The 27,510-nt window shown below is 53.5% G+C and overlaps 10 protein-coding genes across 10 annotated transcripts; 6 read left to right on the top strand and 4 right to left on the bottom strand.

Moving 5' to 3' along the window:
* Positions 1-833: 833 nt before the first annotated feature.
* On the top strand, positions 834-1,533 carry M406DRAFT_333023 (putative L-PSP endoribonuclease family protein; the record flags this gene model as incomplete). Its single annotated transcript, XM_040920804.1, has 3 exons — positions 834-998; positions 1,171-1,328; positions 1,443-1,533. The coding sequence occupies 3 exons, from the start codon at positions 834-836 to the stop codon at positions 1,531-1,533; spliced, it is 414 nt and encodes a 137-aa protein (XP_040773632.1).
* A 273-nt stretch (positions 1,534-1,806) lies between these two features.
* Positions 1,807-2,739, bottom strand: M406DRAFT_263735 (Dihydrodipicolinate synthase-like protein; the record flags this gene model as incomplete). The annotated part of the gene is made up of 1 exon (XM_040917611.1): positions 1,807-2,739. The coding sequence occupies one exon, from the start codon at positions 2,737-2,739 to the stop codon at positions 1,807-1,809; it is 933 nt and encodes a 310-aa protein (XP_040773631.1).
* Positions 2,740-4,729: 1,990 nt separating this feature from the next.
* M406DRAFT_333021 (uncharacterized protein) lies at positions 4,730-5,890 on the top strand (the record flags this gene model as incomplete). Its single annotated transcript, XM_040920803.1, has 2 exons — positions 4,730-5,142; positions 5,269-5,890. 2 exons carry the CDS (start codon positions 4,730-4,732, stop codon positions 5,888-5,890), a joined length of 1,035 nt encoding a protein of 344 aa, XP_040773630.1.
* Positions 5,891-7,402: 1,512 nt separating this feature from the next.
* M406DRAFT_333020 (uncharacterized protein) lies at positions 7,403-8,782 on the top strand (the record flags this gene model as incomplete). The annotated part of the gene is made up of 1 exon (XM_040920802.1): positions 7,403-8,782. The coding sequence occupies one exon, from the start codon at positions 7,403-7,405 to the stop codon at positions 8,780-8,782; it is 1,380 nt and encodes a 459-aa protein (XP_040773629.1).
* A 676-nt stretch (positions 8,783-9,458) lies between these two features.
* Positions 9,459-10,743, bottom strand: M406DRAFT_323641 (DUF1640-domain-containing protein). Its single transcript, XM_040919795.1, has 2 exons — positions 10,274-10,743; positions 9,459-10,151 (listed from the first exon to the last, which is right to left on the bottom strand). The coding sequence occupies exons 1-2, from the start codon at positions 10,654-10,656 to the stop codon at positions 9,722-9,724; spliced, it is 813 nt and encodes a 270-aa protein (XP_040773628.1). The 5' UTR covers positions 10,657-10,743; the 3' UTR covers positions 9,459-9,721.
* A 952-nt stretch (positions 10,744-11,695) lies between these two features.
* On the top strand, positions 11,696-12,760 carry M406DRAFT_294404 (uncharacterized protein; the record flags this gene model as incomplete). Its single annotated transcript, XM_040919137.1, has 1 exon — positions 11,696-12,760. One exon carries the CDS (start codon positions 11,696-11,698, stop codon positions 12,758-12,760), a length of 1,065 nt encoding a protein of 354 aa, XP_040773627.1.
* Positions 12,761-13,356: 596 nt separating this feature from the next.
* Positions 13,357-14,886, top strand: M406DRAFT_46308 (uncharacterized protein; the record flags this gene model as incomplete). The annotated part of the gene is made up of 2 exons (XM_040924300.1): positions 13,357-13,439; positions 13,572-14,886. 2 exons carry the CDS (start codon positions 13,357-13,359, stop codon positions 14,884-14,886), a joined length of 1,398 nt encoding a protein of 465 aa, XP_040773626.1.
* Positions 14,887-15,987: 1,101 nt separating this feature from the next.
* M406DRAFT_82938 (uncharacterized protein) lies at positions 15,988-21,823 on the top strand (the record flags this gene model as incomplete). Its single annotated transcript, XM_040926032.1, has 4 exons — positions 15,988-16,074; positions 16,173-16,544; positions 16,610-20,842; positions 20,925-21,823. 4 exons carry the CDS (start codon positions 15,988-15,990, stop codon positions 21,282-21,284), a joined length of 5,052 nt encoding a protein of 1,683 aa, XP_040773625.1. The 3' UTR covers positions 21,285-21,823.
* A 1,010-nt stretch (positions 21,824-22,833) lies between these two features.
* M406DRAFT_333015 (uncharacterized protein) lies at positions 22,834-24,231 on the bottom strand (the record flags this gene model as incomplete). The annotated part of the gene is made up of 3 exons (XM_040920801.1): positions 22,834-22,972; positions 23,102-23,490; positions 23,626-24,231. 3 exons carry the CDS (start codon positions 24,229-24,231, stop codon positions 22,834-22,836), a joined length of 1,134 nt encoding a protein of 377 aa, XP_040773624.1.
* Positions 24,232-25,633: 1,402 nt separating this feature from the next.
* On the bottom strand, positions 25,634-27,069 carry M406DRAFT_323640 (uncharacterized protein). Its single transcript, XM_040919794.1, has 2 exons — positions 26,097-27,069; positions 25,634-25,997 (listed from the first exon to the last, which is right to left on the bottom strand). Exons 1-2 carry the CDS (start codon positions 26,732-26,734, stop codon positions 25,769-25,771), a joined length of 867 nt encoding a protein of 288 aa, XP_040773623.1. The 5' UTR covers positions 26,735-27,069; the 3' UTR covers positions 25,634-25,768.
* Positions 27,070-27,510: the final 441 nt, after the last annotated feature.

Here is a 27,510-nt window from a genome sequence, read left to right as displayed (position 1 = left end):
TATGAAGGCCCGAATGCAACGACCGGATAAGGCCCTAAACAAGCAAAAGTGCAGACTATCCTATATGCTAAACTCGTTTATGTGTTTACTAAAGTCTTATCATGATAAAACGTTGCCTTGACTAAAGACCCTGAGAATTCCTACAAAGAACTGTGCGTACAGAGTGTGGTTACTATCACTCAGCAGCAAAGCACAATAATACCCAGCAGTCATTGCCAAGTCGGTTCCTTGCAGGCCGGTGGAGCCCGTCTTATCTCTGCGTAAAAAAGAAAAAAACACGGTCTGCCAAGCACTGTGGCAACCCCAGATCTACTGTGGCACTACATGATATAGAGTTTATCTGCATGTGGGTTTGGAGAATCTTGTTGGATATTTAAACATGAATCTGTTTCTATTTTTTGGGCAGGGGTGTCTCCTGGCATCTACGAGAATAAAACGGATTCAATGAGGACTAATTTGCTTTACTCAAGCACGCTGTTATTCCACTACGTATTAATATTTGTCGAGTACGACAGCAGCTAGTCAGTCAGTCCCCTGAGACTATTAGACGGGATCATTTGATTACTCGCTATGCAATACAACCGGCAGTCGTAGCATTTACCGCCCACGTCCGTCCGGCAGATGGAGGGCCCACAACGCCCGGTATAGGGGCCGAAGCCACTGCCGTAACGGTCGAGTTGTCGCTTGACTGTTCTCATCGTGAGGCTTGTCGTGCAGGATTTACCTCCTAAAGTACCAGGCCAACCAATAAATTTGCCTCTTTTGGCAGTTAGTATCATTGTTTCAAGAATAATCACAACCGCCTCTCCAGTCAACATTAAATCCCACCAACCATGTCGCCCATCAAGACAGCCATCAACTCAGACAAGGCCCCTCCCCCAAGAGAGGGTGTCCTCAACTCGGCCATCGTGTCAGGTGGCTTCGTCTTCTGCAGCGGGCAGCTCGCGCGGAGCCCCGAGACGGGCAAGATGGTCGAGGGAGATATCCAGGCACGCACAGTACGTGATAGACCATGATCAGTCAGTCTCATCTGGCTCATATCAATCAGTTTACTATTGTCCCTTTTGTTTTTGCCTTATTTTTCTTTGAGGGGGGGGGGGGGGGGAGCCGGAGGCTGCTTGATGATTATGACGCCTTCACTAACACCTCCTTCTCTGCACTCCCACTCAGCATCAAGTGATCCGCAATCTGGCCGCGTTGCTCGAGGCTGCAGGCAGCCACATCGACAACGTGGTCAAGGTCAATGTGTTCCTGGCCGATATGAAGGATTTTGACCAGATGAACGAAGTGTACAAACAGTACTGGGGCAGTGTCAAGCCCTCTCGGACGTGAGTTGAGTCTAATTTCTCTTCGTTCTCCTTTTCCCACCCTTCCTGAAATACTCACTGAAGTAATATTATTTATATGGACAAAATGACTGAGCACTCTCTTCACAAACACAGATGTGTGGCCGTCAAGACGCTGCCTGGTGGCACAGATGTGGAAATTGAGTGTGTCGCCGCGGTGGGTGCTGGTGCCAGAGCCAAGCTCTGAAGGCGGCCGGGGGGCTTCCAAGACAAACCTCAAGATGAATTGGGTTGAAGTACAAGACTACGATCAGGATAATGACATATGCATTCTGATTAGAAACGGCTCAACGCTCATGACCACGGTCACAAGGAAATTACAAAGCAGTGTCAAAGATCAAATCATAATTGGATATCTAACGTCCATGATAAGGAAAAGAACGCCACAAAACACAACGCATTCGCCTTAACAAGATGCCCAAGCGGTCCTCCTCATCTCATGGCTTTCTTCCAGACAGGCTTACAGAGACTTTTCGAAGTCCATCAGCTCCTTGAAGCCCGCCAGTGCAAGCTTCTTAGCCTCCCCCTCCAGCCGAACCAGCGGCTTCCGACCCCAGCCCCCATAGCCCTCGTACTCCTGCAGACAAGCCTTGATACCAGGGATGCCCCACTGTATCGCGTTCCAGTCACCTCGGCCAAGTATCTTCTGTATCTCCTGTGCCTCTTTTAGTCGTCCGTCCCTGAACGCCTCGTACACCTTCACCACGGTCTTGGGAGCCACATTGGCGATGCCACCAATCACGCCAGCGGCACCAACCGACAGCGCCGGCACGAGAAAGTCGCCTGAGCCAGCAAAGCATAGAAAGTTTTCATCGCCGAGTGTGGCGGCTACGCGACCCAGCTTCCCCGTGTTTCCACACGTGAACTTGGCCCCGACAATATTGGGGTGTTTCGGCCCGCCCAGCGCAACCAACTCGTCACTCGACAGATCGAGCCCACCCGTGGCGCCAGGGTAGTTATACACCAGGACAGGCAAAGGGCTGGCGGCCGCCACGTCTTTGAAGAAGCGGACAAAAGTCTGGTGATCATGAGAGCGGCTGTAGTACGCTGGAGGGAGGACGAGAACGGCATCGCCGCGTGCCAAGGCGGCCTGCTGGCAAAATGCGATGGTCTGGCGTGTGGACTGGGCTCCCGTGCCGACGATGATGGGCATAGAGGTAAAGCCGGCCTCGTCGAGGGCGGTGCGGGTTACGTGGGTGATGGAGGCGCGCTCCTTGTCCAAGAGGTGGACGGCCTCGCCACTGGAGCCCTGCACTGCTAGGCCTGTCACGCCGGCTTGGGCAAGACGGACAGCATGACGGGCTGTCGCGGCCAGATCGATGGTCTCGTCGGCATCGTCGTGGAAGAAGGTTGGGGTGGGGACGTAGACGCCCGGTTTCAGAGATTGAGGCATGGTGACAAACTTTGGAGAGGGGGTAGTAGATGTCCAGTTGGTGAGGTGAGTACCTGGTCAAGTAGTAAACAAGAGATTCAAGTCACAATGGGAAGGCCAAGGCGAGACTCCAGAGTGAAATTACTTAAGTAGGTAATTCGGTGTTTTCCTTTTTTGCAGTAGCACTCGAATATTGTTTGTTTTTATACACGAGAGGCTGGAATAAAGTGAAGGAGGTAATAAGCAGTCACCCAAAGCCATGAAGACGATGACATAGACATGGTCACATAATTAGGTGCATAACATCGCCCTTTCCCATTCTAACACTCCATCGCCAGTGACAGCACGCGACTCTACGTCACCCTGCACCTACCCCTACTGTTCTGAGTTGCATAACCTCCTCTGGCAATACATGATGAGGAACCAGTCAAGCCCCACTCACCCTCGCGGCTCGAGATCAATCACTCACAGTTCACAGTCACACGATGCAGAAGTTGAGCCACCTTCATGAGAAACCATAAGTACACCCTGATATGCAGTTTGTAATGACTACTACGAACATATGGCATGTGATAAATTGGATAAGTACCTCACCAAGTGTCAGCCACTGCCTGTCCCCCATTCTTTTACCAAGGGTGACCGTCTAGGTAGTAAAGGTAGGACGATCGTGAGACCAGGGACGTTACTCTACCTCTCATTATAAAGAATGGTTAGCAATCCGGCATTAGCTAGCAAGGGAAAAGGAAGAAGAAAAGAGAGAAAAATTCCATGAGGGAGATCATCTAAAATTGAACCAACCGAAGGGGAAAATCAAACTTTATTTCCCATAGGCTACTCGGCCGAGTATCCCGTGCGAGAACCGTACCTCCTCGTGAGGGATGGTCAGCAAAACGCAGTAGCACCCGACGCTATTATTTCAAAATACAGGTAATATATCAATATCTTGCGTCGGGTCGATGCGGGACGCCGAGTCAAGACATGCCAAGACTGCACTGGAGATCCGTGACCATGGTTAGCGGGTGAGAACATGCATGCCAGTCTAGCTGATACGACTTTGATTTCTTTATTCGTTTCTATTCTTTTATGGCCTCCTCCCCAGAGACGAGAGTCTACGTTATGCACTGCATGTACTGATCTTAATCATGTATTTTCCTTGTGTTAGATCTCTGAATGGAGGCCAGAAGACGGTACTTCTGCACTAGTAATCCACTCAATTAAGATGTCAAAGCGATAGCGTTGGTATCAGGTCCAACGCCAGGCTCCTTGTTTGGCGCTGAGATGGATCTCGATGTCTCAACCTGCTCTGCCCGTGATCTACGCTAGACAAGATCGCATCCCAGAGCGGCGCCGCTGCAGGAGCTCTATCTGAGTTCATTTAGAAATTCACATTCTCTACACTCAAGGCGTCGCCAACTTTTGTCCAACCACTTACAGAAATTAAAAATCCAGAGAGGAAAATAATAGTCAGCCTGTAGTTCATAAGGACGAATCATTACCAACAGTAACAGTCAGCGCAACGTGATTCGACGAGGATACCCTCCTGTCCTGGTTGTAGATCTCACCAAGCCATTGTAGTGAAGATTATCTGGGGTAAGATGATTTGTCACTTGGTTTGAGAGGGACCCGCCGTGCCATCCTCCTCCTTACTCATGTCTGCTTGGGGCCTGGTGATCATAACGATGCAAGGTGACATGGATGGATCCAGGCACCGGTTCGGCCTCCGGCCAAGACCAACACCGGCAGACCCGCTCTCTTCACCGGCATCGCAACCTGGGTTGTAACATTAGGTAGAACACGTCAGTCAGGCTTCTTTCTACATAGTATATTGATGGGAGTGAGCTCTAATGTTAACTCATAGAGTTCTTATCACAAATGCTGTATTGACTTGATCATCTTCACACTCACAGGCACGCACAACTTTCCCACTCTATAATCAACAAAAATCCTAGTTATACTTTATCGTTATTTTTTGTTCAAGAATACAGATAACATATTTGACTAGTCAACAACCATGAGCGACATAGCATCCAGTCCGCAACCTCCTTACCCCCTCCACCCTTCTGTGGTGCCTCGTCTCGCCCTCGACTACGCCAAGTTCTACAATGAACACATCATAGACAAGCAGCAGGTCCACCTCCAGCCCGTCGAGGCGTCCAGGAGCAGCGGCACCCTCATCCCCGGCGGAGGACCAATGTACCCAATCGCCAAGACGCAGGACGTCTCCATCCCACGCACGGAGAGCAAAGGGCCAGATGTCAAGCTCCGCCTATTCACGCCTGCTGGCAAGAGGCCTGAGAAGGGGTGGCCGTGTCTCTTTTATTTCCACGGTGGTGGTTGGGTGCTGGGGGACATCTCCACAGAAAACGTGATCGCCACGAACCTGTGTGGAAGGTCGAACTGCGTCGTGGTGAACGTGGACTACAGGTATGTACTTGCTCATTCATCCAACTGATTAAATATCCTCTCCTCTCCCTTCAGAACAAGGGGTGGGAGTGGGCCAACAGGAAAAGATACTAGAAAGAAACACCCCAACTAACATGAACACCACAGGCTCGCACCCGAGGACCCTTTCCCAGCCGCTGTGGAGGACTCCTGGGAAGCCGTGCTATGGGCAACCAAGGGACCGGGCAGAGACCTGCTCGACATCGACACCACCAAGCTCGCCACAGGCGGTTCCTCAGCGGGAGGGAACCTCGCAGCCATCATGTGCCAGCGAGCAGCCGACAGGCTCGACCTGGGCGTCTCCTTTGTTGCCCAGCTTCTCTCCGTCCCCGTGACCGACAACACCGCCACACCAGCGACCAAGCTGTCCTGGCGCGAGAACGAGTGCGTGCCCGCCCTGCCCGCGCCCAAGATGATGTGGTACCGCCGCCACTACCTGCCGGACGAGGCGACCTGGGCGCACCCAGAGGCGAGCCCGCTGTTCTGGAAAGGCGACTGGGCCAAGCTGCCGGCGGCCGAAGTTGTGCTGGGCGAGCTGGATGTGCTGCGGACCGAGGGCGAGGAGTTTGCAGAGAAGCTGGTGCAGGCGGGCAGGACGGACACGAGGGTTACGGTCATGCGGGGGCAGCCGCATCCTTTTATTGCTATGGATGGTGTATTGGACTGTGGGAAGCTCGCCATTTCGTTATTTGCTGAGAGGCTGCTGAAGGCCTTTTATGTGGACAACTAAATTGCGAAAATGGCCGATGGTGAGCTGTCCTCGCAGTGGTCTCTGACCTTGTAGGGTCTCGTTACGTTTAGCAAAGATGGTTCATGTAGAGTGTACAACGATATAGACATCTTCTACTAATCTCACTTGTACGGTCGTGCTTCAGCCTGTGTTGGACTGTGCTGGCTGTCAGGTTCGGATACTTCCCCCTCGTCCTCTGCTTCGTCCTTATCGTACCATGTCTACCACACCTTCCGTTCAGGTGACCGTTCATCTTCTGGGACAAGAGTTTTGTATATGGGTAGCTATATCAAACCATCATCACGATCGAGGGAAATCTTCTCAACATGATGAACCAGGGGTGGAACTGGCTCTTGGTTGAAATGAAATAATTACCAGCCTAATGCTGAGGATTGATTCTTACCTCGACACGCACACGCGATGAAGTGGCCGTGTCGCCTCCTTCAACACTCAAATCGTACCCATAAATTTCCATCCAACCGTCCATGAATTCGTACGCTACCTCCTTACCTTTCAATCATTAAGGCTAGCAACATAGTGTGTGCGACGGCTGGTGCGAACCTCAATGGCTGACCCACACCCCAATGGCCTTGATCGACGTCTTGCCTAATTCGAACTTGAATAGAACTTCAAGAGAACCCCATTTCAGCCAATGACCGTTCCTTGCAAGACAAGACTACCTGCTTTCAAATAAAGAATATTCGAGCCTTGACGAAGTCCCAAGCATGCCAAAAAAACAAAAAAAAAATTCCAATTATTTTCTTTTTGAGAGGCACAGAGCTGAGTGCCAATGCCCCCCGTCGCAGGAGATCTAGCCATGGAAGCGGCCGCGCAAGTGCTCAATTGAGAGCGTCATCGCCTCACTATCTTGTTTTCTGTCCAAGAAGGTCTTTGTGATCTCGCCTCTGGACTTGCATGGCCTTTACTGCATGATGTTCCTATTCAGGTTTTGAATAGACGGCGTCAACAAGCCAGTTGGTGAACGTGACGGCAAGTTCCCAATCGAAGTTCGTCGTAGTTCGACAAAAGCGCTTATTTTTCTTTTGCCTATTGAGACCTGGTTTCAATAGAGTGTTGTAGGAAGTCCATCGAACCTGCAGAGTGTCGAAACAATAGTGGTTGGTGGTGGTGGCGGGCGGTGGGGTCTCTATTGAATAGAAGGTGGTCTGTTGAGGTTTATTGTTCCTCAATAGAACACCACACACATCATGGTCAAAAAGTCACTATCAATGGACGGCCCTCCTCGTTGATATAAAGTCTTCACCATGGTACCGCCTAATCTCTCCCATCTTTTCTCCTCTTCTCACCGGAAGGTCAATCTTCAATTCCATCCCGATCACCCTTCAGTCAAGGATCACCAAGTGTTGAGCGTAACACAACGGTCATCGTTACTCCTTTCTCTTGACCACCCCTTCACTCTCTCTTCTCTTTCTTGAGATTCAAACACAACAAAAATCAGATCTTCTACATTCTTTCAGAAGACTTTTGTGAACCCAACATAAATCAAACAACATGAGATTTACCGCAATCATTGTTGCGGCCGTGTCCGTGGCCGCCGCCCACGCGGCTGTCGTGTCCGAGCTGGCGGACAAGCGTGAGGCCGACCCATGGTGCCTCTTCCACGGCGAGGGCTGTTGGAAGCGTGACGTTGCCGCCGCCCCTGCCCCCATCGTCGCCAAGCGCGAGGCCGCCCCTGTGGCTGAGGCCGATCCCTGGTGCCTCTTCCACGGAGAAGGCTGCTGGAAGCGCGAGGCCGAGCCTGAGGCCGTCGCCGACCCCGAAGCCTGGTGTCTCTTCCACGGCGAGGGCTGCTGGAAGGAGAAGCGCGAGGCTGCCCCTGTCCCCGCCCCCGCCGCTGATCCTGAGGCCGACCCTTGGTGCCTCTTCCACGGCGAAGGTTGCTGGAAGGAGAAGCGTGAGGCTGCCCCCGCCCCCGAGGCCGACCCTGAGGCTTGGTGTCTCTTCCACGGTGAGGGCTGCTGGAAGGTCAAGCGCGCCGTCTACGCCTTTGCCAACGCTATCCGTGGCGCCGCTGGTATCCCCGAGTCCCGCTCCGCTGAGATCTCCAACATGCGCGGTGGGGCGGCCTACAATGCCAAGCGCGCCGTGCAGGACATCGCCACCATGATGGCTGGCCGCACCTCGGAGCCTCCTGAGTTCCTGAAGCAGCTCTTCATCCTGGAACACTTCGGCCCCGACGCCAACATCACCGCCTTTGGCCCTCCTCCCACCGACGCCGACGCTGCCCCAATCTCCACGGACGATGACTCAACCACCACCAAGCGCGATGCCGACGCCGAGCCCTGGTGCCTGTTCCACGGCGAGGGCTGCTGGAAGCGCGAGGAGACCGCCCTCCAGGCCCGTGACGAGGCCAGCGACGCGACCCGCAGGTGGTGCCTCTTCCACGGCGAGGGCTGCTGGAAGCGCGACGCCGCCCCCTGGTGCCTGTTCCACGGCGAAGGGTGCTGGAAGCGGTCCGAGGAGGCGGGCAGCAGCGCCGCCACCAGCCTGGCCACCCGCGACGCCAGCCCCGCCGCCGCCGCCTTCTGCCCCTTCGAGGGCTCCAGCACCTGCTACGCCTCCAAGCGCGACTTCGCCGCCGCCGACAAGCGCGCGTGCAACCAGCCCGGCGAGGCCTGTGACGTCGCCCGCCGCGCCGCCGAGGCCATCGTCACCGAGATCGAGAGCTGGGCGCCTGCCAAGCGCTCCGCCGAGGACGTCGAGGCGCGCTGGTGCCTCTTCCACGGCGAGGGCTGCTGGAAGCGCGACGGCATGGACGATGTGGTCGCCCGCTGCAATGCCGACGACGGTGCCTGCTCCCAGGCCCGCCGCGACCTGGGTGCTATGCACACCGCCGCTCGCAACCTGCTTGACTACCTCAACGAGGAGTAGGTTGCGATCCGTCATCAGCCACTCTTATCCTCGGCCTCGTCGTTTGTATGGGGCCTTTGAGAGAGAGAAGCCCATGGCAACATGGAGCGGAACCCGACAAGATAAGTCTTCTGTTCTTTTCACTTCTTCGACAACATGCTCATTACGACGCCATCGCCTCGTCCCATCCGCATGCATACATACAAATTTTTTCTCTTCTTCCTTTTCTCTCATCGAGCACACGCGCAATACCATCACGCAGCTTGGCGTTATTCGGTAGGGCGGACAACAAAGGACGACTGTCTGGTGAATATATCATTACCTGCAGCAAGGCGACTCGTGAGAAAACTCGTTTTGAAATCAACATCAGTTAACAAAAACACCATGGATGGGACCTTCAATGGTCTTGAGAGAAACGACGGGGGATGGCTGGCATGTCGAACGTTTTTTGCAAACATTTATTAGCCTCACAGATAGAAGGCGGCAGCAAGGGAAAAGAATACCTACTTTTGGCTGCACACTTTGACTATTCGCTTTGCTTGTGTTCCTGTGCCTGTGTGATTTGCAGATTTGCTCTACTCTCAAGTGCAATATGTAATCTGCCTGTCCTGGAGGAGCTGTATTAAGTTCACGCTGTCTCATTCGGCACCGTCTGTAATGGGCCGCATGTCTTGACAAGTGCAGGCAAGTCGTTGATGTGGAAAACATATCTCTCTTGATTTGGGTATAATGTATGCCGATGGTGTCTCTGCACAAATCGCCTATAAGTGCTCATCCATCGCCTTGATATTGTGGTGATTCGAGCCTGCTCAGCCAGTCAGCTGTACTTTCCAAAGGACGGCCAAGCAAGACATAACTTCGTTCTGGTCAGCTTGTGCTAATCCCAAAGAAACATGCCTCTCAGAGCTCGTTGTCCACACCTTAGCATCCGCCAGTCCCCTCCACACCACACATCCCTCCTCACATCAACAACCGCCAAGCACCAAGTGTCAGCGCTGCGAAACCGGTGCAAACACCAATCAGCCACTGCAGGGTCTGGAACTTGACCTGCTCCAGCTGCTGCCTCAGGCCACCCGCCTCCTGCTCGATCTTGGTCTCGGTCTCCTTGATACGCAGCTCCTGCGACACCGCCTCCTCCCTGATGCGGCCCTTCTCCAGATTCAGGTCCAGGCGCACGCTCGCCTGCGTCCGCCCGATCTCGTCCTTGAGCCGGTTGTTCAGCCTGGCGATGTCGTTGGTCAGCCGCTCGTGGGCGGCGCGCGTGGCGTTTGACTCGGTGCTGTCGGCGGACAGGAGCTCCGAGCGGAGCTTGGCGAAGTCGACCTTTTGCGTGTAGGTGGCGCGCGCGGCGTCCTCGCGCAGGACCATTGTGCGGGTCAAGTTCTGGATGCTATTCAAAGCAAGAACCAAAGACGTCAGCTTGTGCTCCTGTCACGGACGATGTTTTTTTTTGGGGGGGGGGGGGGTGTCCAGCACATAGAGAGGGGTAAAGTGATGATGGGTGCTGCTGACCTTTCCTGAATAACATCGTTGAGAACTTTCATCATGGCAACGGATTGCTCCTCCGTGAAGCCCTCGCTCTGTAGCCGCTGGACAAACTTCAGCGTGTCGAAGTGGTGATCTCTTCGTCTTGTGGGTGAAGCGTGAAAGGCTCTCCGGAAAATGGACTGCTGGAGCTGTTGCTGCATAGAGACATTTCGTCGGACAGATCCATCAATGGGTCTTCTCAGAGGTGTTACTTCGCCGTGAAATGACCTCGCTGCATGTTGCCACGGCCCATAATTGTTCGTCTGCGCTGAAGCAGCCGATGCTCTTGCGAAGGTCTGTCCCACCGGAGCAGTCCAGCTGAGCCGTGGCAGAAGGAACTTGGGTAATATCTGTACCACGTTCGCCATGGCTAGGAAGAGATTGGCTCCGAGCAGCCTTGGAGGAAAATTCTGAGCTGTACACGTGCAGAGAATCGCGTTGTTGGGAAACTCTCGCCGTTCGTTGTAATCGTTGGTCGGTTCGGTAGCCGTGGTCCTTTGGCTTCACGAGTCCCTCATGTGCGTCCTTGGCTTGCTGGCACCGGGGGGCTCTACATGCTGTGCTTATCGATAAGCAGTCGCAAAGCAGACAGGGGGGCCCCACATGCCCTAGCCAACCATAAAAACTTGGCGGCTCTTTGCGAAATTTTTACTCTTTGTCTTTTCTTCTTCCAAATAAATTGAACAACGCAAATAATCACATTCTCGAAAACACAAAATTCGTCACGAGGTGCTTCCTTCGACCCTTCTGGGTTGTTGGATACGCCCAGGACTGCTGAAGTTTTTCGGACAGAATGGAGATCAGACATCCAGCGGACAATCTTGGGTGCGGCGTTTCCCTCGCCTTCGAGGTATGGGATGGGTCGCAATGATTGAACGTACATCTATTGTGTGCATGACGGGGCGCTTTCCAAAAGAGGAACATGAGTACGAAAGGGTTATCTCGCGCCTCTACAACGAGAGGCGTGCGTGGTTTGTCAAGGCCCTTCGGTCAGCAATCGACACCGTGGTCAAATAATCGTAGGTGTGTCTCGATATGGTCATGAGGGGATGCCCACGTGCTGTCTACAAGGTGGTGTGTCCAGCAGGCACACTGAGCCAACTTAGATCCCTCCTCTGCTCTGGCTGCTCAACAGCCCCAAACCTGGTTCATGATGTGCAGGCCATGACTTGAACAAGACCGGATTGAATTCTGAGGTTCATAGTGCTGAGGAGCGGGGAGCTGAACGACCAACTGCGGCCAAATGGACGCGAAGGATTCGATCGTTGTCTTGGCCTGGCCAACACTGGGGCATTACCTAGTGAGCATATAATAGCATTCACTTCTCGTGTTAGTGTAGCATCTTTCTAATCGTTCATTGTTCTGTCCGTCCCGTTATCACTTCAAAAGTCATCACGTTTCGTCACCATGTCGTCTGCTAGAGTTAGCAATTTGAGGCAGCATTTGGACGGCTCAACAGGGCCTCTTCGGCCTGTCTTGACCTCACTAAATGGTGATCAGTCATGGCTCTTATCCTTTCCCTTGCCATCTACGCCTGGGGAGCCGGCCCAACTAGGCAAGAAATACTATCACATCGTGATGGACCCATGGCTCAAGGGCACTATCAGTGTTCTCTCGACATGGTTCCTTGGGCTGGAGCTGCTCAATACCGCCGCAGCAACTGATGGTGCCGGCGTCGACGATATCGCACGAGAAATCGAGGATGCTGCTGCAAATACCAACGCCGCAAACATCCCCAGAGACACGGTCGTGGTTGACGCGATATTCATACACTTCCATTACCTCGACCACATGCACCAGGCCAGCCTCGTCACATTTGATCCAGACATTCCCGTCTTGACCACGCCCGAGGCAGCCGCGACGATGCGCAGTTGGGACCATTTCAAGAACATCACCACCATGCACGACTTCGACCCCGCCAGCGAGCAAGAAGGGTGGCAGTCTCTGCACCCCGGTGGCGCCCTCCCGCAATGGCTGAGTGTGTTTCGGCTCAAAGGTCACGCCGTGCTGAATTTCGCCACGGGTATAGTCTGGTCGCACGACAGCGATGACGGGCACAGGCAGCACGAGCTGGTCTTGAACTCGCCGCACGGCATCAGAGCCGACCTGCCGAACGTGCGTGCTCTTCTGGGCCCTGCAGAGGACACATCACCAGCGACCAAGGCAGCGAGCCCGCCTCTCAGGGTCCTGGCTATGCTGGCGGCTCTCAAGGACAGTTTCACGCTCGGGATGGCGACCACACTTGGGCTGGATGGAAGTCTGGCCCTCGAGGACCTTGCCAGGCCGAAATATTGGGTCCGCTCGCATGATATGTTGCTCAAGTACATGGGCTTTTTCATGCGATTGACGGGCACGCATGACGTCGCGAGATCGGTCGACGAGAAAGGGAGCAGCTCTGGCTTGAAGCAGGGAGAGAGCAGGCGGCCGAACCTGGTCGACGTTGCTAATGGAGCGAACTTTGTCCTTACATAGCCTGCAGTCGTGTTTCTTTATTCTTAATAATCGTTTGATGGTCTCAAATCTGATGGCCTTGTGTTGATGGGGAACAGAAACTATGGCTGGCCTGAACGCAGGCTTGCCATATGTCTGCCCTATGGATTGTAAGTCGAATTGATGTTAAGTGTAGAGAGTTTTGGTGGAGTCTTATGAAGAACAGGCACTAAGGTCTAATGAAGGTTGCACTGCAACGCTGTCATATCATCACTTTTGGCGGTAGTGCAGTGCTATGACACAGCTCCAACCTCTCACATAGGCTACCTGGTAGTACTAGAGATACTCCCGCAAGGGATGTTTCCAGGGGGTTACCACTCATCACTCACTAATCAAACTAGCAAGGCAGGCGCTGACCAGCATACGGGTCGCGGTACCGAGCGCCGGGGCCGTTGGCGATAGAGACGCTACTGCGGCTACTGCGGCTAGTACGGCTGCCTTCCTCTGCCCAGTACCTATCTGTTGACATCTTCAATGATGAGCGTCGTGGAGGTTTTTCAAATGCTATCAAGGCAAACATGGACCGCGACAGAAATCTCGAGAGCATGGCATCGAGGAACCGTACTGGTCGGGCCAATATGGAGCGCGATGGGGAAGAACTCGAGCGGGTAGCCTCCAACAATCCCGCCATGACAGCGCCTATGACCTCAGCAATCTCGAGGTATAGTAGCCATGGCCCTGACACCTGCTACAAGAGAGACCATGGCCAGCGACCAGACACGATATCAGCACCTTCGCAGCTCCAGAAACAGCCTAGTTCCTCCTGCAGTAACACCGGCAGCAATCGAAACAGCCGCAACGATGACTCGGATGGGCACATGGAGGTTTCCAACCCAGCAGGCGACACTGAAGGCCTGGATATGACTTCGGACGCAGAAGGAAACCAATTCGTTTCCAAGTATGATCGGGGCTGGCGTCGCGTCGTCCGAAACTTCTCCCCCTCTTGGTTCAGCACGACGATGGGCACAGGTGTTGTTTCTCTGCTCCTCATCACGATCCCCTTCCAGGCCACCTGGTTATATTGGCTATCGGTAATATTCTTCGTGCTCAACATCATCATCTTCGCCACCGCTCTAATCATCTCCATCTTGCGGTACGTCGTCTACCCCGAGATATGGACGGTGATGATCCGCGATCCTACGAACTCCCTCTTCCTGGGCACCATCCCCATGGGCTTTGCAACCTTGGTAGAGAGCTGGTACGTCCTCTGCTGCCCGTACTGGGGCCACTGGTCTGTGATCCTAGCCTGGGTCGCCTGGATGATCGACAGCGTAGCGGCATTCGCCGTGACCGTCAGCCTCATGTTCCTACTCATGTCTGAGAGCCACCAGAACCAGTTGGACCGCATCACGGCCGCCCAGCTGCTCCCCATCGCGGCGACCATCGTGGCCTCGGGCGCGGGTGCCGAGGTCGCCGAGCTGCTGCTTCACATCGGCCTGCCTGACCACGCGCTGGGCACATTGATCACCAGCTACGTCATGTGGGGGATGGCGACGCCCTTCGCAATGGCCGTGCTCGTCATGTACTACCAGCGCCTGGCCCTGCACAAGCTGCCCCCGCGCGAGATCATCGTGAGCAGCTTCCTGCCCCTGGGGCCGCTAGGCATGGGAGGCTACACCATCTTCTACCAGGGCAGGGTAGCGCGCGAGCTGCTGCCGCAGGTAGAGGTGCTCGCGCACGTCCCCGCCGCCGGCGATATGCTGTATGTGATGGGCTTGCTGGTGGCGCTGGTCATGTGGGGGTTCGGGATTGTGTGGATGCTGTTTGCGCTGGCTGCCATCTGGTCTGCGAGGCCGTTCCCGTTCAACATGGGTTGGTGGGGGTTCACGTTCCCTCTCGGCGTGTTCTCTATCAGTACCATAACCTTTGGCACAGAGCTGCCCAGCATGTTCTTCAAGGTCCTGGGCACAATGTTCAGCGTGGCGGTCATCTTATTGTGGTGTGTGGTTGCTGCAGGTACGGCAAGGGGAGCCTGGAGCGGTAAGCTCTTTTATGCGCCATGCTTGAGAAATTTGCCACAGGTCCAACAGGAGGAGGAACTGCCACAGGCTCAGCAGAGGAAGAGGCTAGCAATAGAAAGAGATGGCGACTCAAAGGAGGGTGGTTAGAATCTCTACCATCTGGATGAAAACAACATCTGCTGAAGCGGCATAATCAATCATTAATAAAACCCTTGAATCTTTGAGCTCTGTGGACAATACAAAAATGCTACTGACAATTATCTAGAGAGTGAGTGTTATTTGTAAGGATGAGGATGGGATTGTCCCCTTGGGGTAGTAGAGTGATCATGCTCAAGGACTTTGGACGATCTCCAAAGTCAAGCAGCTTACATCAAAGAACAAGTCTGATTGGTGCTGTAAGGGCTACTTGGTAATTTGAAAATTCAGGTATAAAATTCACCAGGCATGGTTGACAGAAGAACTTGGTCAGCTCTGCATGTACTACCTGACTGTGTAGGGCTGCTGCGTGGCATGCAACCTGGGTCTCAGACAAATCTGCAGGTGGACGCTATTCTTAGATCTTCCAGATTGCCAACTCCTAAATGCCTTGGATGAACAGGGCTGTTACAGCTTTATGTAAGCAGCGCCGGACGATACTCGCTTTGGCCTAGCCCATAGAGTGATGCCCTGAGTCTTGAGCGGCAGGCAGGGGTTCATAGCTCATGGCCTGTGCGTTGGTAGCTGCGTCAGGGAGATTCCAGCCTATTGTGGTAATAGGTAACAGGTAGCCAGAAGTTCATCACACTCCTCAAGCTGGTCTACTACACCTAAACCACCCACCTAATTCATCACACCTTCGCACCTTCACGACCACTGGTGTCCCTCTTTTGTCCTTAATTCCATATGAGGAAGGCCCACCTGTGGCCAAATCTGATTGATATTTGAGTCTTTTCGATTCACCACAGCTGTTGTATTTCTCTCTCAACCCCCCACAACCCCTTTCTCATCATTGCGCGCCCAATCCTGACAGCAAGCTGCTCAGGCACCACCACACAAACACCACCAAGACGCCATCCTCAGTCGCGCCAGTCTTTCCTCCCTCCCTCCTGCTGCTGCCTCTTTGACAACACCAATCTGTTGTCATCCACTACCCTACTGCAGCAGTCTCCTCCTCCCACCCCTACCACCATCGCGATCTGCGCGAGACTCGTCTGACTTGGTCTTCTTCTTGGACAACGTTTCGCTCCGCGCGAGCTGGCGCATGTCAACATGGCGCCTCTGCCCATCAAATTTACAGAGGTGCTGCAACTCAACAGCGTAGGCGTTGATACTGCTGCTATCGGCTTCAACTCTTGTGTAAGTTCTAACCAGACACCATCCTTTCCGTTCGAGCTATCAATCGAGCTCCCATGCGAGCTCCCATGCGCTGACTTGCCCATCTTCGTGTTATCTAGACACTCGAGTCAGATCACTACATCTGCATACGCGAGAAGAAGAACGAAGCCGCATCACCTGAAGTTGTTATCATCGATCTCAAGAATGGCAACAATGTCACCCGCCGCCCCATCAAGGCCGATAGTGCTATCATGCACTGGCACCTCAACATCATCGCTCTCAAGGCCCAGTCGAGGACAGTGCAGATCTTCGACCTGGACAACAAAAAGAAGCTCAAGTCTGCTACCATGAACGAGGATGTCGTGTTCTGGAAGTGGATCAGCGAGAGCTCTCTTGGCCTTGTCACAGATGCTGCTATCTACCACTGGGACGTCTTCGATGAGAACCAACAAACTCCTGTCAAGATTACGGACCGACACGCCAACCTGAACGTAAGTATACACATAACGGAAGGGAAGGGGAAAAGGAGACGGTGCGCATACTGACAAACATATAGTCGTGTCAGATCATCAACTACCGCGTTAACAGCGACGGCAAATGGATGGTCGTCGTGGGTATCAAGCAGGACCAGGGTCGCGTTGTGGGCCAGATGCAGCTCTACTCCAAGGACCGCGGCATCAGCCAAGCGATCGAGGGCCATGCTGCTTCATTCGGCACCCTGCGCTTGGACGGCGCCCCCCAAGATACCAAGCTCTTCACCTTCTCCGTACGAACGGCCAGCGGTGCCAAGCTTCACATTGTTGAGGTCGACCACGCCGAGACGAACCCTGTCTTCCCCAAGAAGGCTGTCGACGTCTTCTTCCCACCAGAGGCCGTCAATGACTTCCCTGTCGCAATGCAGGTCTCCCAAAAGTACGGCGTCATCTACCTCGTCACCAAGTACGGGTTCATCCACCTTTACGATCTCGAGACCGGCCAGTGCATCTTCATGAACCGCATTTCCAGCGAGACCATTTTCACTTCGTGTGCGGACAATGACTCGACTGGCATCGTCGGTATCAACCGCAAGGGCCAGGTGCTGTTTGTCTCTGTTGATGACAATACCGTCATCCAGTACCTGCTACAAAACCCAGCCAACACCGAGATGGCGATCAAGATGGCTTCCCGGGCTGGCCTGCCTGGTGCGGACAACCTGTACGCCCAGCAGTTTGACCAGCTCTTCAACTCTGGAGATTACGTAGCTGCTGCCAAGGTTGCCGCCGGCTCACCACGTGGCTTCCTGCGTACTCCTGCGACTATTGAGAAGTTCAAGCGCCTTCCTGCTCAGCCTGGTCAGATGTCGTTCATCCTGCAGTATTTCGGTATGCTCTTGGACAAGGGGGTGCTGAACCAGCATGAGACCATCGAGCTTGCGCAGCCGGTTCTCGCACAGAATAGGAATAATCTGTTGGAGAAGTGGCTGAAGGAGGGTAAGCTTGACTGCTCAGAGCAGCTTGGTGACCTTGTGCGACCTCACGACATCAACATGGCACTCACCATCTACCTGAAGGCCAACATCCCTCACAAGGTTGTCGCTGGTCTTGCCGAGACTGGCCAGTTCGACAAGATTCTGCCATATGTTCAGCAAACCGGCTACTCACCAGATTGGGTCGGCCTGCTGCAGCACATCGTCCGCAGCAACCCCGAGAAGGGCGCTGAATTCGCCACTGCCCTCGTCAACCAGCCCCAGGGGTCTCTGGTTGATATTGAGCGTGTCGTTGACGTTTTCCAGTCCCAGGGAATGGTTCAGCAGGCCACCGCCTTCTTGCTTGATGCTCTCAAGGACAACAACCCCGAGCAGGGCCACCTCCAGACCCGTCTTTTGGAGATGAATCTGATGCACGCCCCTCAGGTCGCAGATGCCATCCTCGGCAACGACATGTTCTCACACTTCGACAAGACACGGATCGCAACCCTTTGTGAGCAGGCTGGCCTGATGCAAAAGGCTTTGGAGCTCTATGAGGATCCTGCTGCCGTCAAGCGAGTTGTCGTCAACATCTCTAGTACTCCGAACTTCAACGCGGACTGGCTGGTCAACTTTTTCGGCAAACTCTCCGTTGAGCAGTCTATCGACTGCCTTGACGCTATGCTGAAGCACAACATCCGTCAGAACCTGCAGTCCGTCATTCAGGTCGCCACAAAATACTCTGACCTTCTTGGTCCCGAACGCCTGATTGACCTCTTCGAGAAGTACAAGACTGCCGAGGGTCTCTTCTACTACCTGGGCAGCATTGTCAACCTGTCAGAAAACCCTGATGTCCACTTCAAGTACATCGAGGCCGCAACAAAGATTGGCCAGTTCAACGAGGTGGAGCGTATCTGCCGCGACAGCAATTATTACAACCCGGAGAAGGTCAAGAATTTCCTGAAGGAGGCCCGGCTTTCCGAGCAGCTGCCACTTATAATAGTGTGCGACAGACACAACTTTGTCCACGACCTCGTCTTGTATCTTTACCAGAACCAGCAGTTCCAGTCGATCGAGACATACGTCCAGCGGGTCAACCCTGCGCGGGCTCCTGCTGTCATTGGCGGCCTCCTCGATGTTGACTGCGACGAGGGCATCATTAAGAACCTGCTCACGACGATCAACGCTGCCTCGGTCCCGATTGATGAGCTAGTGGCTGAGGTGGAGTCGCGCAACCGCCTCAAGCTCCTCCTGCCCTTCCTGGAGGCCACTCTTGCCTCCGGCAACCAGCAGCAGGCTGTGTACAACGCACTGGCAAAGATCTATATTGACTCGAACAACAACCCCGAGAAATTCCTCAAGGAGAATGATCAATACGACACTCTGGTGGTCGGCAAGTACTGCGAGAAGCGCGATCCTAACCTCGCCTATATCGCATACAGCAAGGGCCAAAATGATCTGGAGTTGGTCAATATTACCAACGAGAACGCCATGTATCGGGCTCAGGCTCGTTACCTGCTTGAGCGTGCCGATCAGGAGCTCTGGTCATTTGTTCTCAGCGAGAACAACATTCACCGCCGCTCTGTCATCGACCAAGTCATCTCCACGGCTGTGCCCGAGTCGACCGATCCGGCCAAGGTCTCTCAGGCAGTCTCTTGCTTCCTGAGCGCTGACCTGCCTGGTGAGCTGATCGAGCTCCTCGAGAAGATCGTCCTGGAGCCCAGTCCTTTCAGCGACAACCAGAACCTGCAGAACCTACTCATGTTCACTGCTGCGAAGGCGGACAAGGCTCGTGTGATGGACTACGTACACCGCCTGGATGCCTTCGACGCAGAGGAAATCTCCACGTCCTGCATCAACGTCGGACTGTACGAGGAAGCATTTGAGATCTTCAAGAAGATCGGCGACAAGGCTGGTGCTGTCAATGTCCTTGTTGAGCACGTCGTGAGCATAGACCGTGCTCAGGCATACGCTGAGGACGTCGACCTGCCTGAGGTCTGGTCCAAGGTAGCCAAGGCTCAGCTTGATGGTCTGCGCGTCAGCGACGCCATTGAGTCCTACATCAAGGCCGATGATCCCAAGAACTACACCGAGGTCATCGAGATCGCAACTCATGCTGGCAAGAACGAAGAGCTTGTTCAGTATCTCCGCATGGCCCGCAAGACTCTGCGCGAGCCAGAGATTGACACTGCCCTTGCCTTCTGCTATGCCCGCCTGGAGCAGCTCGGCGAACTAGAAGATTTCCTGCGCGGCACTAATGTTGCGAACATCGAGGAGTCCGGTGACAAGGCTTACGAGGAGGGATTCTATGAAGCTGCCAAGATCTTCTTCTCCAGCATCTCCAACTGGGCCAAGCTCGCCACCACTCTGGTCCACCTCGAGGACTACCAAGCTGCTGTCGAGTGCGCTCGCAAGGCAAACAACATTCGGGTGTGGAAGCAGGTTCACGGTGCCTGCGTGGAGAAGAAGGAGTTCCGTCTGGCTCAGATCTGCGGTCTCAACCTGATCGTTGATGCCGAGGAGTTGCAAGCTCTCGTGAAGCAGTATGAGTCCAACGGCTACTTTGACGAGCTCATCAACCTCTTGGAGCAGGGCCTTGGCCTCGAGCGTGCGCACATGGGCATGTTCACCGAGCTTGGAATTGCCCTGTCCAAGTACCACCCTGAGCGACTGATGGAGCACCTGAAGCTGTTCTGGAGCCGAATGAACATGCCAAAGATGATCCGCGCCTGTGAGGAGGCCAACTTGTGGCCGGAGCTCGTTTTCTGCTACTATCACTACGATGAATTCGACAACGCTGCGCTTGCGGTCATGGAGCGCCCAGAGAATTCCTGGGAGCACCAGCAGTTCAAGGAGATGGTCGTCAAGGTCGCCAACCTCGAGATCTACTACAAGGCCATAAACTTCTATCTGGAGCAGCACCCATCCTTGTTGACCGACCTCTTGCAGGTCCTTACTGCTCGCATTGACGTGAACCGGGTTGTTCGCCTGTTCCAGAAGTCTGACAACCTGCCACTGATCAAGCCCTTCCTATTGAACGTCCAGACCCAGAACAAGCGCACGGTCAATGACGCCATCAACGATCTGTTGATTGAGGAGGAGGACTACAAGACGCTGCGGGACTCCGTCGAGAACTATGACAATTATGACGCCGTGGATCTTGCATCACGCCTGGAGAAGCATGAGCTGGTTTTCTTCCGCCAGATTGCAGCCAGCATCTATCGCAGGAACAAGCGTTGGGAGAAATCGATCGCTCTGTCCAAGCAAGACAAGCTCTGGAAGGATGCCATCGAGACTTCTGCTCTCTCAAGCAAGTCCGAGGTTGTGGAAGATCTACTTCGCTACGTGAGTTACCCCCCTCGGTCATTGATTTCTTTCTCTCGCTATCTCCTCCCTTTACTTTGTTCGATGCTGACTGTTTTTCTAGTTTGTCGATGTTGGCAATCGCGAATGCTACGTCGGCATGCTGTATGCCTGCTACGACCTCGTTCGTCCTGACACGGTCCTCGAGCTCTCATGGCGCAACGGCTTGCATGACTTTACTATGCCTTACATGATCAACATGCTCTCGCAGCAGACCAAGGAGCTTGCGCAGCTGAAGATTGACAACGAGGCCCGCAAGGCAAAGGAGAAGGAGCAGGAGAAGGTCGAGGATAACACGCCCATCCTGGGCAACCGACTCATGATCACTGCTGGACCCGCTGCAAACACTGGCCGTGCCTCTCCCGCGGCGTTCGGTGCACCCAACGGCTTTGCTCCCCAGCCAACCGGCTACTCAGGCTTCTAGGCGCAACCTGCGGTCGTCAACCCGCAACTCGAACCTCGACGACCGTCCTGTCCAGTGAGTGCCGCTCGCACGGCTTCTTCAGAGCCCGTAGCTCTTCTAGAGTCGCCTCCTAGCCCCACCAAGCGACTCGATGCTTCAGCTGCTGTTTTCCAACCCACTTCACGACGCAGCACCGAGAAGGGCTTCGACGCCGAAGCTCCTATCTTCGTGCCACGGTGATCTCGGCCTATGAATTCACCTACGCGTAAGTGTGGCGTCGCCCTCTGGTCAATGCGAGGAGCCTAGGTGCCAATGGTCCGACCTCGGCTTCACTCGTTAGGTTTATGCTTTGGCGTGCTGAATGGACCAAAGACATTGCCAATGCAGATTATTCTCTTGTTTTTTCGAGTGGCTGGTGCGGTTGGTTGGGCACATGGGCGGTAACCATTTTTCGGGGTGAACGAATTGAACGACGGATATCGGCGGGCAAAAGCTTGTTCATGAAGATTACTGTATCATAGGTAGTACATTATGAAAGTTCCCTTTATTTTCTTCTCCCTAATCACATTGCACCCGGGAAGGGTTCGTTCGCTGGCGACATTCAAAAATGTGATACTTATGAGCACGGTCCTCTGGCTGTCCGGCTACGCAAGGGATCACGGCACAATCTTACTCAAGCACTTTGCTGGCTATACACTCGTTCCTTTCAGAATAGCGAAAGAGCTTGGTATCCCGCATCTGACTGCGCCAAGTGCTGAACGGTGTGCTATAATTGAGCAGCTTGGCATTACTACTATGAATAGGGGAGGGCAAGAGGTCTGCACAATTAAGAGGACATTGATCAGGCCTGGTTGACTATTGTAAATATGTAATTTGCTCTTTCCTGTGGGTTTCTAGCTTCTGGATAGCCATTTATACTTTCTTCACGCCTCAGTTTGTCCGACCCCGTGGCCACCACCCCTCCTTGCCCACATAACGATCCAGAATCCAAAAACAATGTCAAGGAGCGAGTTCATCATAATCACCCTCATGCGATTGATGCACCATCTTGTGCTGCTACTAAGGTATGCGTTGATGGTGAGCTTGAGAACAACCTCGTACTGGACTTTCAGTTGTGCTGGTCTGTGTAGAAGACGTTGTGCTAGTACGAATAGCAAGCGTAGATGTATGGAACGTGGGCCTGATCCTGACCCCTCACATTCGAACGTATTCACGAGCCTGATATAGCTATGTAGAAGATCATCGTCTTGTTCATTCGGATTAATTCTCAATATTGTCTTGCTATTTCTGCGTTCGTCGGCCTTCGCCTCGTCTTCAGGAAAATATTAAGCTAGTGGTACTGGACGCTGATGAGCTTGATGAGCTTGAATTTCCGGACATCTAGCTGGCACGCGAGCTGGTGCTGCTCGTAGTCGACGTAGCAGAAGACGAGCTGGATGGTGTGCTAGTAGTTGACGGACTTGAAGACGCGCTGGATGCTGAGCTGGTAGTTGACGTAACAGAAGACGAGCCAGATGATGTGCTGGATGCTGAGCTGGTTGTTGGACTTGAAGACGAGCTGGATGCCGAGCTAGATGCTGAGCTGGTTGTCGATGGGCTGGTAGTTGAGCTGGCAGTTGAGCTGGCAGTTGAGCTGGTTGTTGGACTGGTAGTTGACAGACTTGAAGATGGGCTGGATGTTGAGCCGGACGATGAGCTGGATGATGAACCTGTTGGTGAGCTTGTAGATGTTGTGCTACTTTGCGTAGTCGATGAGGTCTGCGATGTTGTGCTTGTAGATGTGGTTGATGAAGATGATAGCGACGAACTTGTGGATACTGTGCTGGAAGATGCACTACTTGATGTGCTTGTTGGGGTGCTCGTCGATGTGCTTGGTGATGTAATGCTTGTTGATGTGCTTGAGGGTGTTGTGGATGTGGTGCTCGAGGATGCTGTTGATGAGGATGATGGCAATGAACTTGTTGATGATGTAGTTGTTGACAGTGTGCTTGTTGATGTGCTTGGCGATGTAGTACTCGTAGTTGAAGTGCTTGAGGATGTTGTTGTACTTGTCTGTGTAGTTGATGAGCTTGTTGAAGTCACAACAGAACTGGTACTTGATGTGGTTGTTGAGATTGTGCTTGTTGATGTAGCCGATGTACTCGGCGAGCCAGTGCTCGTCGATTGAGTGCTTGTACTTCCAGTGGATGAGGTCGTAGAAGTTGTGCTTGAAAGTGTGCTTCGCGAGCTTGTTGCCGGATCACCTAGATCCGAGGACGATGAGCTCATCGACGCCGATACCTAGCAAGACCGTAAGCTTCTGGACAGTACTCTTCAATGCCTCATAGCAGCAGTCGAAGTAATCAAGAAGAAAGAAACTCACCCAAAGGGAGGTAGTCGTCCTAGTGAGCCATGTTGTCGGATAGAGCGTGGGAAGCCTCGGTGGGTAAGGGTAGGGCTTTGGGCATGGGCGACAGCTCGGACACTTTGGACATCCCTCGACATCCAGACCAAAGGCCTTTGAGTACTCGGGGCCCTTCTCGGCCCAGAGGGTCTCAGACTCGCCCACGGCCTCAACGTGGACAAGGATCACCGTATGGTCCTCGCCAGAAGCACCACAGGCCTGGTCAACATCCCCGCCCGCACACGGCAGGTTACACTTGGTCTCATCCAGCTGCTTCAGATGCTCCGGCGCGGCGCTCATAAAGTCCCAGCAGCGGCACTCGCCGCCCTGATGGATGCCCGCCGCCGTGAGGCCATGGCCTCCGCAAAAGCTGGCGCAGGTCTGCTGTGTCATGCCGGCCTCGTCAACGTACGAGGCCTTGTGGGCGAGGCTCATGATGTCCCCAGCCCAGCAGCCCTGGTAGGCCCATTCTGCCGGGTTCTGTGGTGGGTTGAGGACGGCACCGTGACCGATATCTCGGGGCGTGAGGGGTCCAGCAGACCCAAGGGCCACTAGCAAAGCTGTGGCAGCAATTGTCGCATACATCCTTCTTTCTCGCGCGGATGATTCTTCAGTGAACGATAGTATGAGCGAAGGTGTCTGGTAGTTACCAAGAAACAGTGGAACTGAAGGAAGAATAAATAAGAAGGACGTCTGCTCTCGGGGTAGGGCAGGATATGGCCTTTTTTACTCGGGCATCTCAAACAGAGTGCTCTTATTCAACTGTCACGGGTCTCTGGATCCAACTGCCACGTTGAAGCTATGATGCGTTGATGCTGTTTCCGACACTGAGGAAGAAGGCGGACTGTTTAGCAAGGAATGTAGTGCATACACTTGCTGAGATACGAGGTCTCTTCCCCCCTTCACATGTTGGCATGCTGGGCGGTGTTCATTGTCGAGTGCCGGAATAGCAACCTGGGTGTTGGTCTGGAAGACTTCCCTCATGCTCACATAGTTAGGCCCCGAGATATTCTGCACCCTGTCGCCAATAACTAGTGGTTCTCTACAAGGTTGATCGAGGACAACAACAATAAGAATATGCGCCAAAGGCTTATTCGGGAAAGATTGGTTTAGGGCAGAAGAGAGCCGTCGAGATGCTAACAGTGACGCCGGCGACGGGTGTCAACAAGATAGCCCGGCTTCAGATGCACACGAAGCTCAAACCAGCTTCAATTGGCAGGATCTACTCAGTTGGCTTTGGATGATCATTTTATTGTCTGACTGTATGTATGTTATTGATGGTCAATGGCCAGGAATGTGTCCGTGGACACTGCGGTCCAAGCCTTGAACTTCACGAGAAGACTCAACTTTGCATGTGAGTCGATATTATCAGTCAGGGCATCAAAATGATTGCTCTGCACCTCTTTCACATGCACATACTGTTTCAACGAACAGCAGCTTGATCTTGCCGATCTTCGCATAGTCTGTACACCATCACCAATTTTGGCCGGCGTATTCAACGGTTGGACCGTTTAGCTTATCGACTTCAGGGCATCCTTTGGAGGCCAGCAAAGCAACTGCTTAAAAAGAGGCACACGTGAGTGCGGCAGGTGCTTTTGCGGGGAATCAATCAAGTTGAATACGAGCTTGCTTGGCTTCCAGGTTGACATGTGAAGTGTTTTTTTTTTTTTTATCTTCTCTTCTTTTAATGAGAAAAGTCCGAAAATAGCACCATTAGCGCTTGGGAATTGTTGAGCCGTTGTTACATGTGAACCCAGGATTACTGGTTCAGCAACAGAACAAAGAAACGTTGGTGAGGAGAAGGAGGAGGAGATGAGGGAGGAGGAGGGAGGAGGGGGGAGGGCACGAGTCTGGTAAGCTAGCCACGAGAAAAGGAAGTTGAATGCTCCTGCGATGAGTAAATGGAGGCTGTAGAGGTCACACCGATATTGATTCGTTAGAACTTTGAGAAGTTACAAACCCAAGTGAGCAAGGCGACAGATGCATTACATTTATGCTGATCAGATTCTGTTTCGTAACTATATCGCAGGACGGTGGCCGGCAGCAATAATAGACAGAAAATTCCAATTTACATGGTCGTTCTCCCTTCCTCTCTCATCGCGTCACCGTGTAGGTTAGCTGATTACAGAGAGATACAACCACCAGTGCTGTCCTCCACAAACAGACCACCATAGATCTGGCCTTCTTCAAACGGAGCCTCCTGGTATCCAGAGTTGACAACATCCGAGGACCCCGTGGGCTTCTTGAGGATGCCGATTTGATATTCGCCGTCACCGGACAGGTCAGCCGAGATGATATTGGTGACAGCAGCCAGGGCATCAGTGCCCACAGAGTAGTAAAACTGGACGGTGCTGTAGAAAAGGAGGGAAGAAGAGAAGAATATAGTCAGCATATAATAATGCAAAATAGAAATGGCCGGCGCAGGGGAGAATGTATATAGGTCAACTCACTTTGCGTCCATGTCCAGCGTGACAGCAAAATTCTGCCACTCATCCTCCTCAATCTCGGTGCTCCAAAGCAAGGCCGAATTCCGATCAAAGATCTTGAACGTGTCGCTCGGCAGGTCAGGGAAATCAATCATCTGCCCGGCCTGGAACATGATCTGGTCCGCACTGTAATCGGCGCTCTCGTGCCACACGTTCAGATACTCATGGCTCAGGTTCAGCGCCCGCGCCGGGTCCTGGCGCACACTCCAGTGCAGCGTCACGACGCCCGCGTAGCCGGGGCTGCCCGTGTTGGTGTCGGCCGCAAACTGCAAGCCCGCCCGCCGGAAGCCGTACTGCGTCTGGAAGATGGAGGCGTTGTTGATGGTCACCTCGAGGGGCTTGTAGCTGCCGCTGTCGAAGCGCGAGGCGGGAACCGCCGAGGGGAAGAGCAGGATGTCGCTCCACGACACGTTGTTGCCCTTGACGTAGTCGGGGTTGAAGATGCCGTTGGTCGCGTCGAACTCGTCGAGGGTCGCGTTGGAGGGCACGCGGCCGTCGAGGAGGACAGGGCAGCTGGTTGTGGTGTTGGATACTGCACGGGGCAGCGCGGACACCGCCAGGGCACCACTGAGAGCGAGAAGGAGGGGGACTGAAGGAAACATCTTTGGAAAAAGAAGCGAGAACGAGCTCTGTTATGAAAAGGAAGGACTACTTGGACAATGAACAGGGCAGCGATCTGGAGAATATAGACGAAGAAGAAGACGAAGAAGGAGAAGAAGAGGCAGAAGACACAAGTTCAAAGAGCTCTTGCGACATGTCGACAAGATCTGCACCATCACAGAGAGGGCGACCTGGCCATTTTGTACACTGCGACGTACTGTCCTGATGCCATCGCGACGGAAATACTGCCCGGCTCAATTTGGAAGAATATACAGGAAACAGGGGGTCTTCTTGCTGATTTGGGCCAGGGGGGCTCAAGGGGCCGCACCCTCCGAGACGTTGAAAGGGGGAATGAATGGACGCATGTGTTCTGTGCCTCCGAGCATGGTTAGAGTGTTTCGAAACAACGTTTGGGCGGAGGCAGAGAGGAAGAGAGCAATTAGGAGCCGGAATCTTGTCTAGGCCGACATCGTTTACAGGGGTCTCTGGATAGGCATCGTAACTCCTGGAAATCTCGACAGGTCGTTTCTTTTGATCCATCTCGCTGGGGCAAGGTGGCCCATTCCGGATCGTCAGGATGTGCTGTCTAAATTAAAGTTTGCTGCCAGGTCCTCTGGCACTCCCGAAACTTTAACCAGAAACATTATTCAGATCCGTGCAAGAAGCAGATGCCAGACCAGGTGCATCTCACCAAAGTTCAAGCAATAACTCTGCATGGCGCGCCGACAAGTTATGATTAGTGAAGCCAGTACACTCAGTCCCGACTTCGTGCAGTCCT

This window comes from Cryphonectria parasitica (genome assembly GCF_011745365.1).
Source record: "Cryphonectria parasitica EP155 unplaced genomic scaffold M406scaffold_7, whole genome shotgun sequence".
Classification (NCBI taxonomy): domain Eukaryota; kingdom Fungi; phylum Ascomycota; class Sordariomycetes; order Diaporthales; family Cryphonectriaceae; genus Cryphonectria; species Cryphonectria parasitica.
Note: the sequence above shows the minus strand (reverse complement) of the source record. Positions and strands in the feature narration are given on the sequence as shown.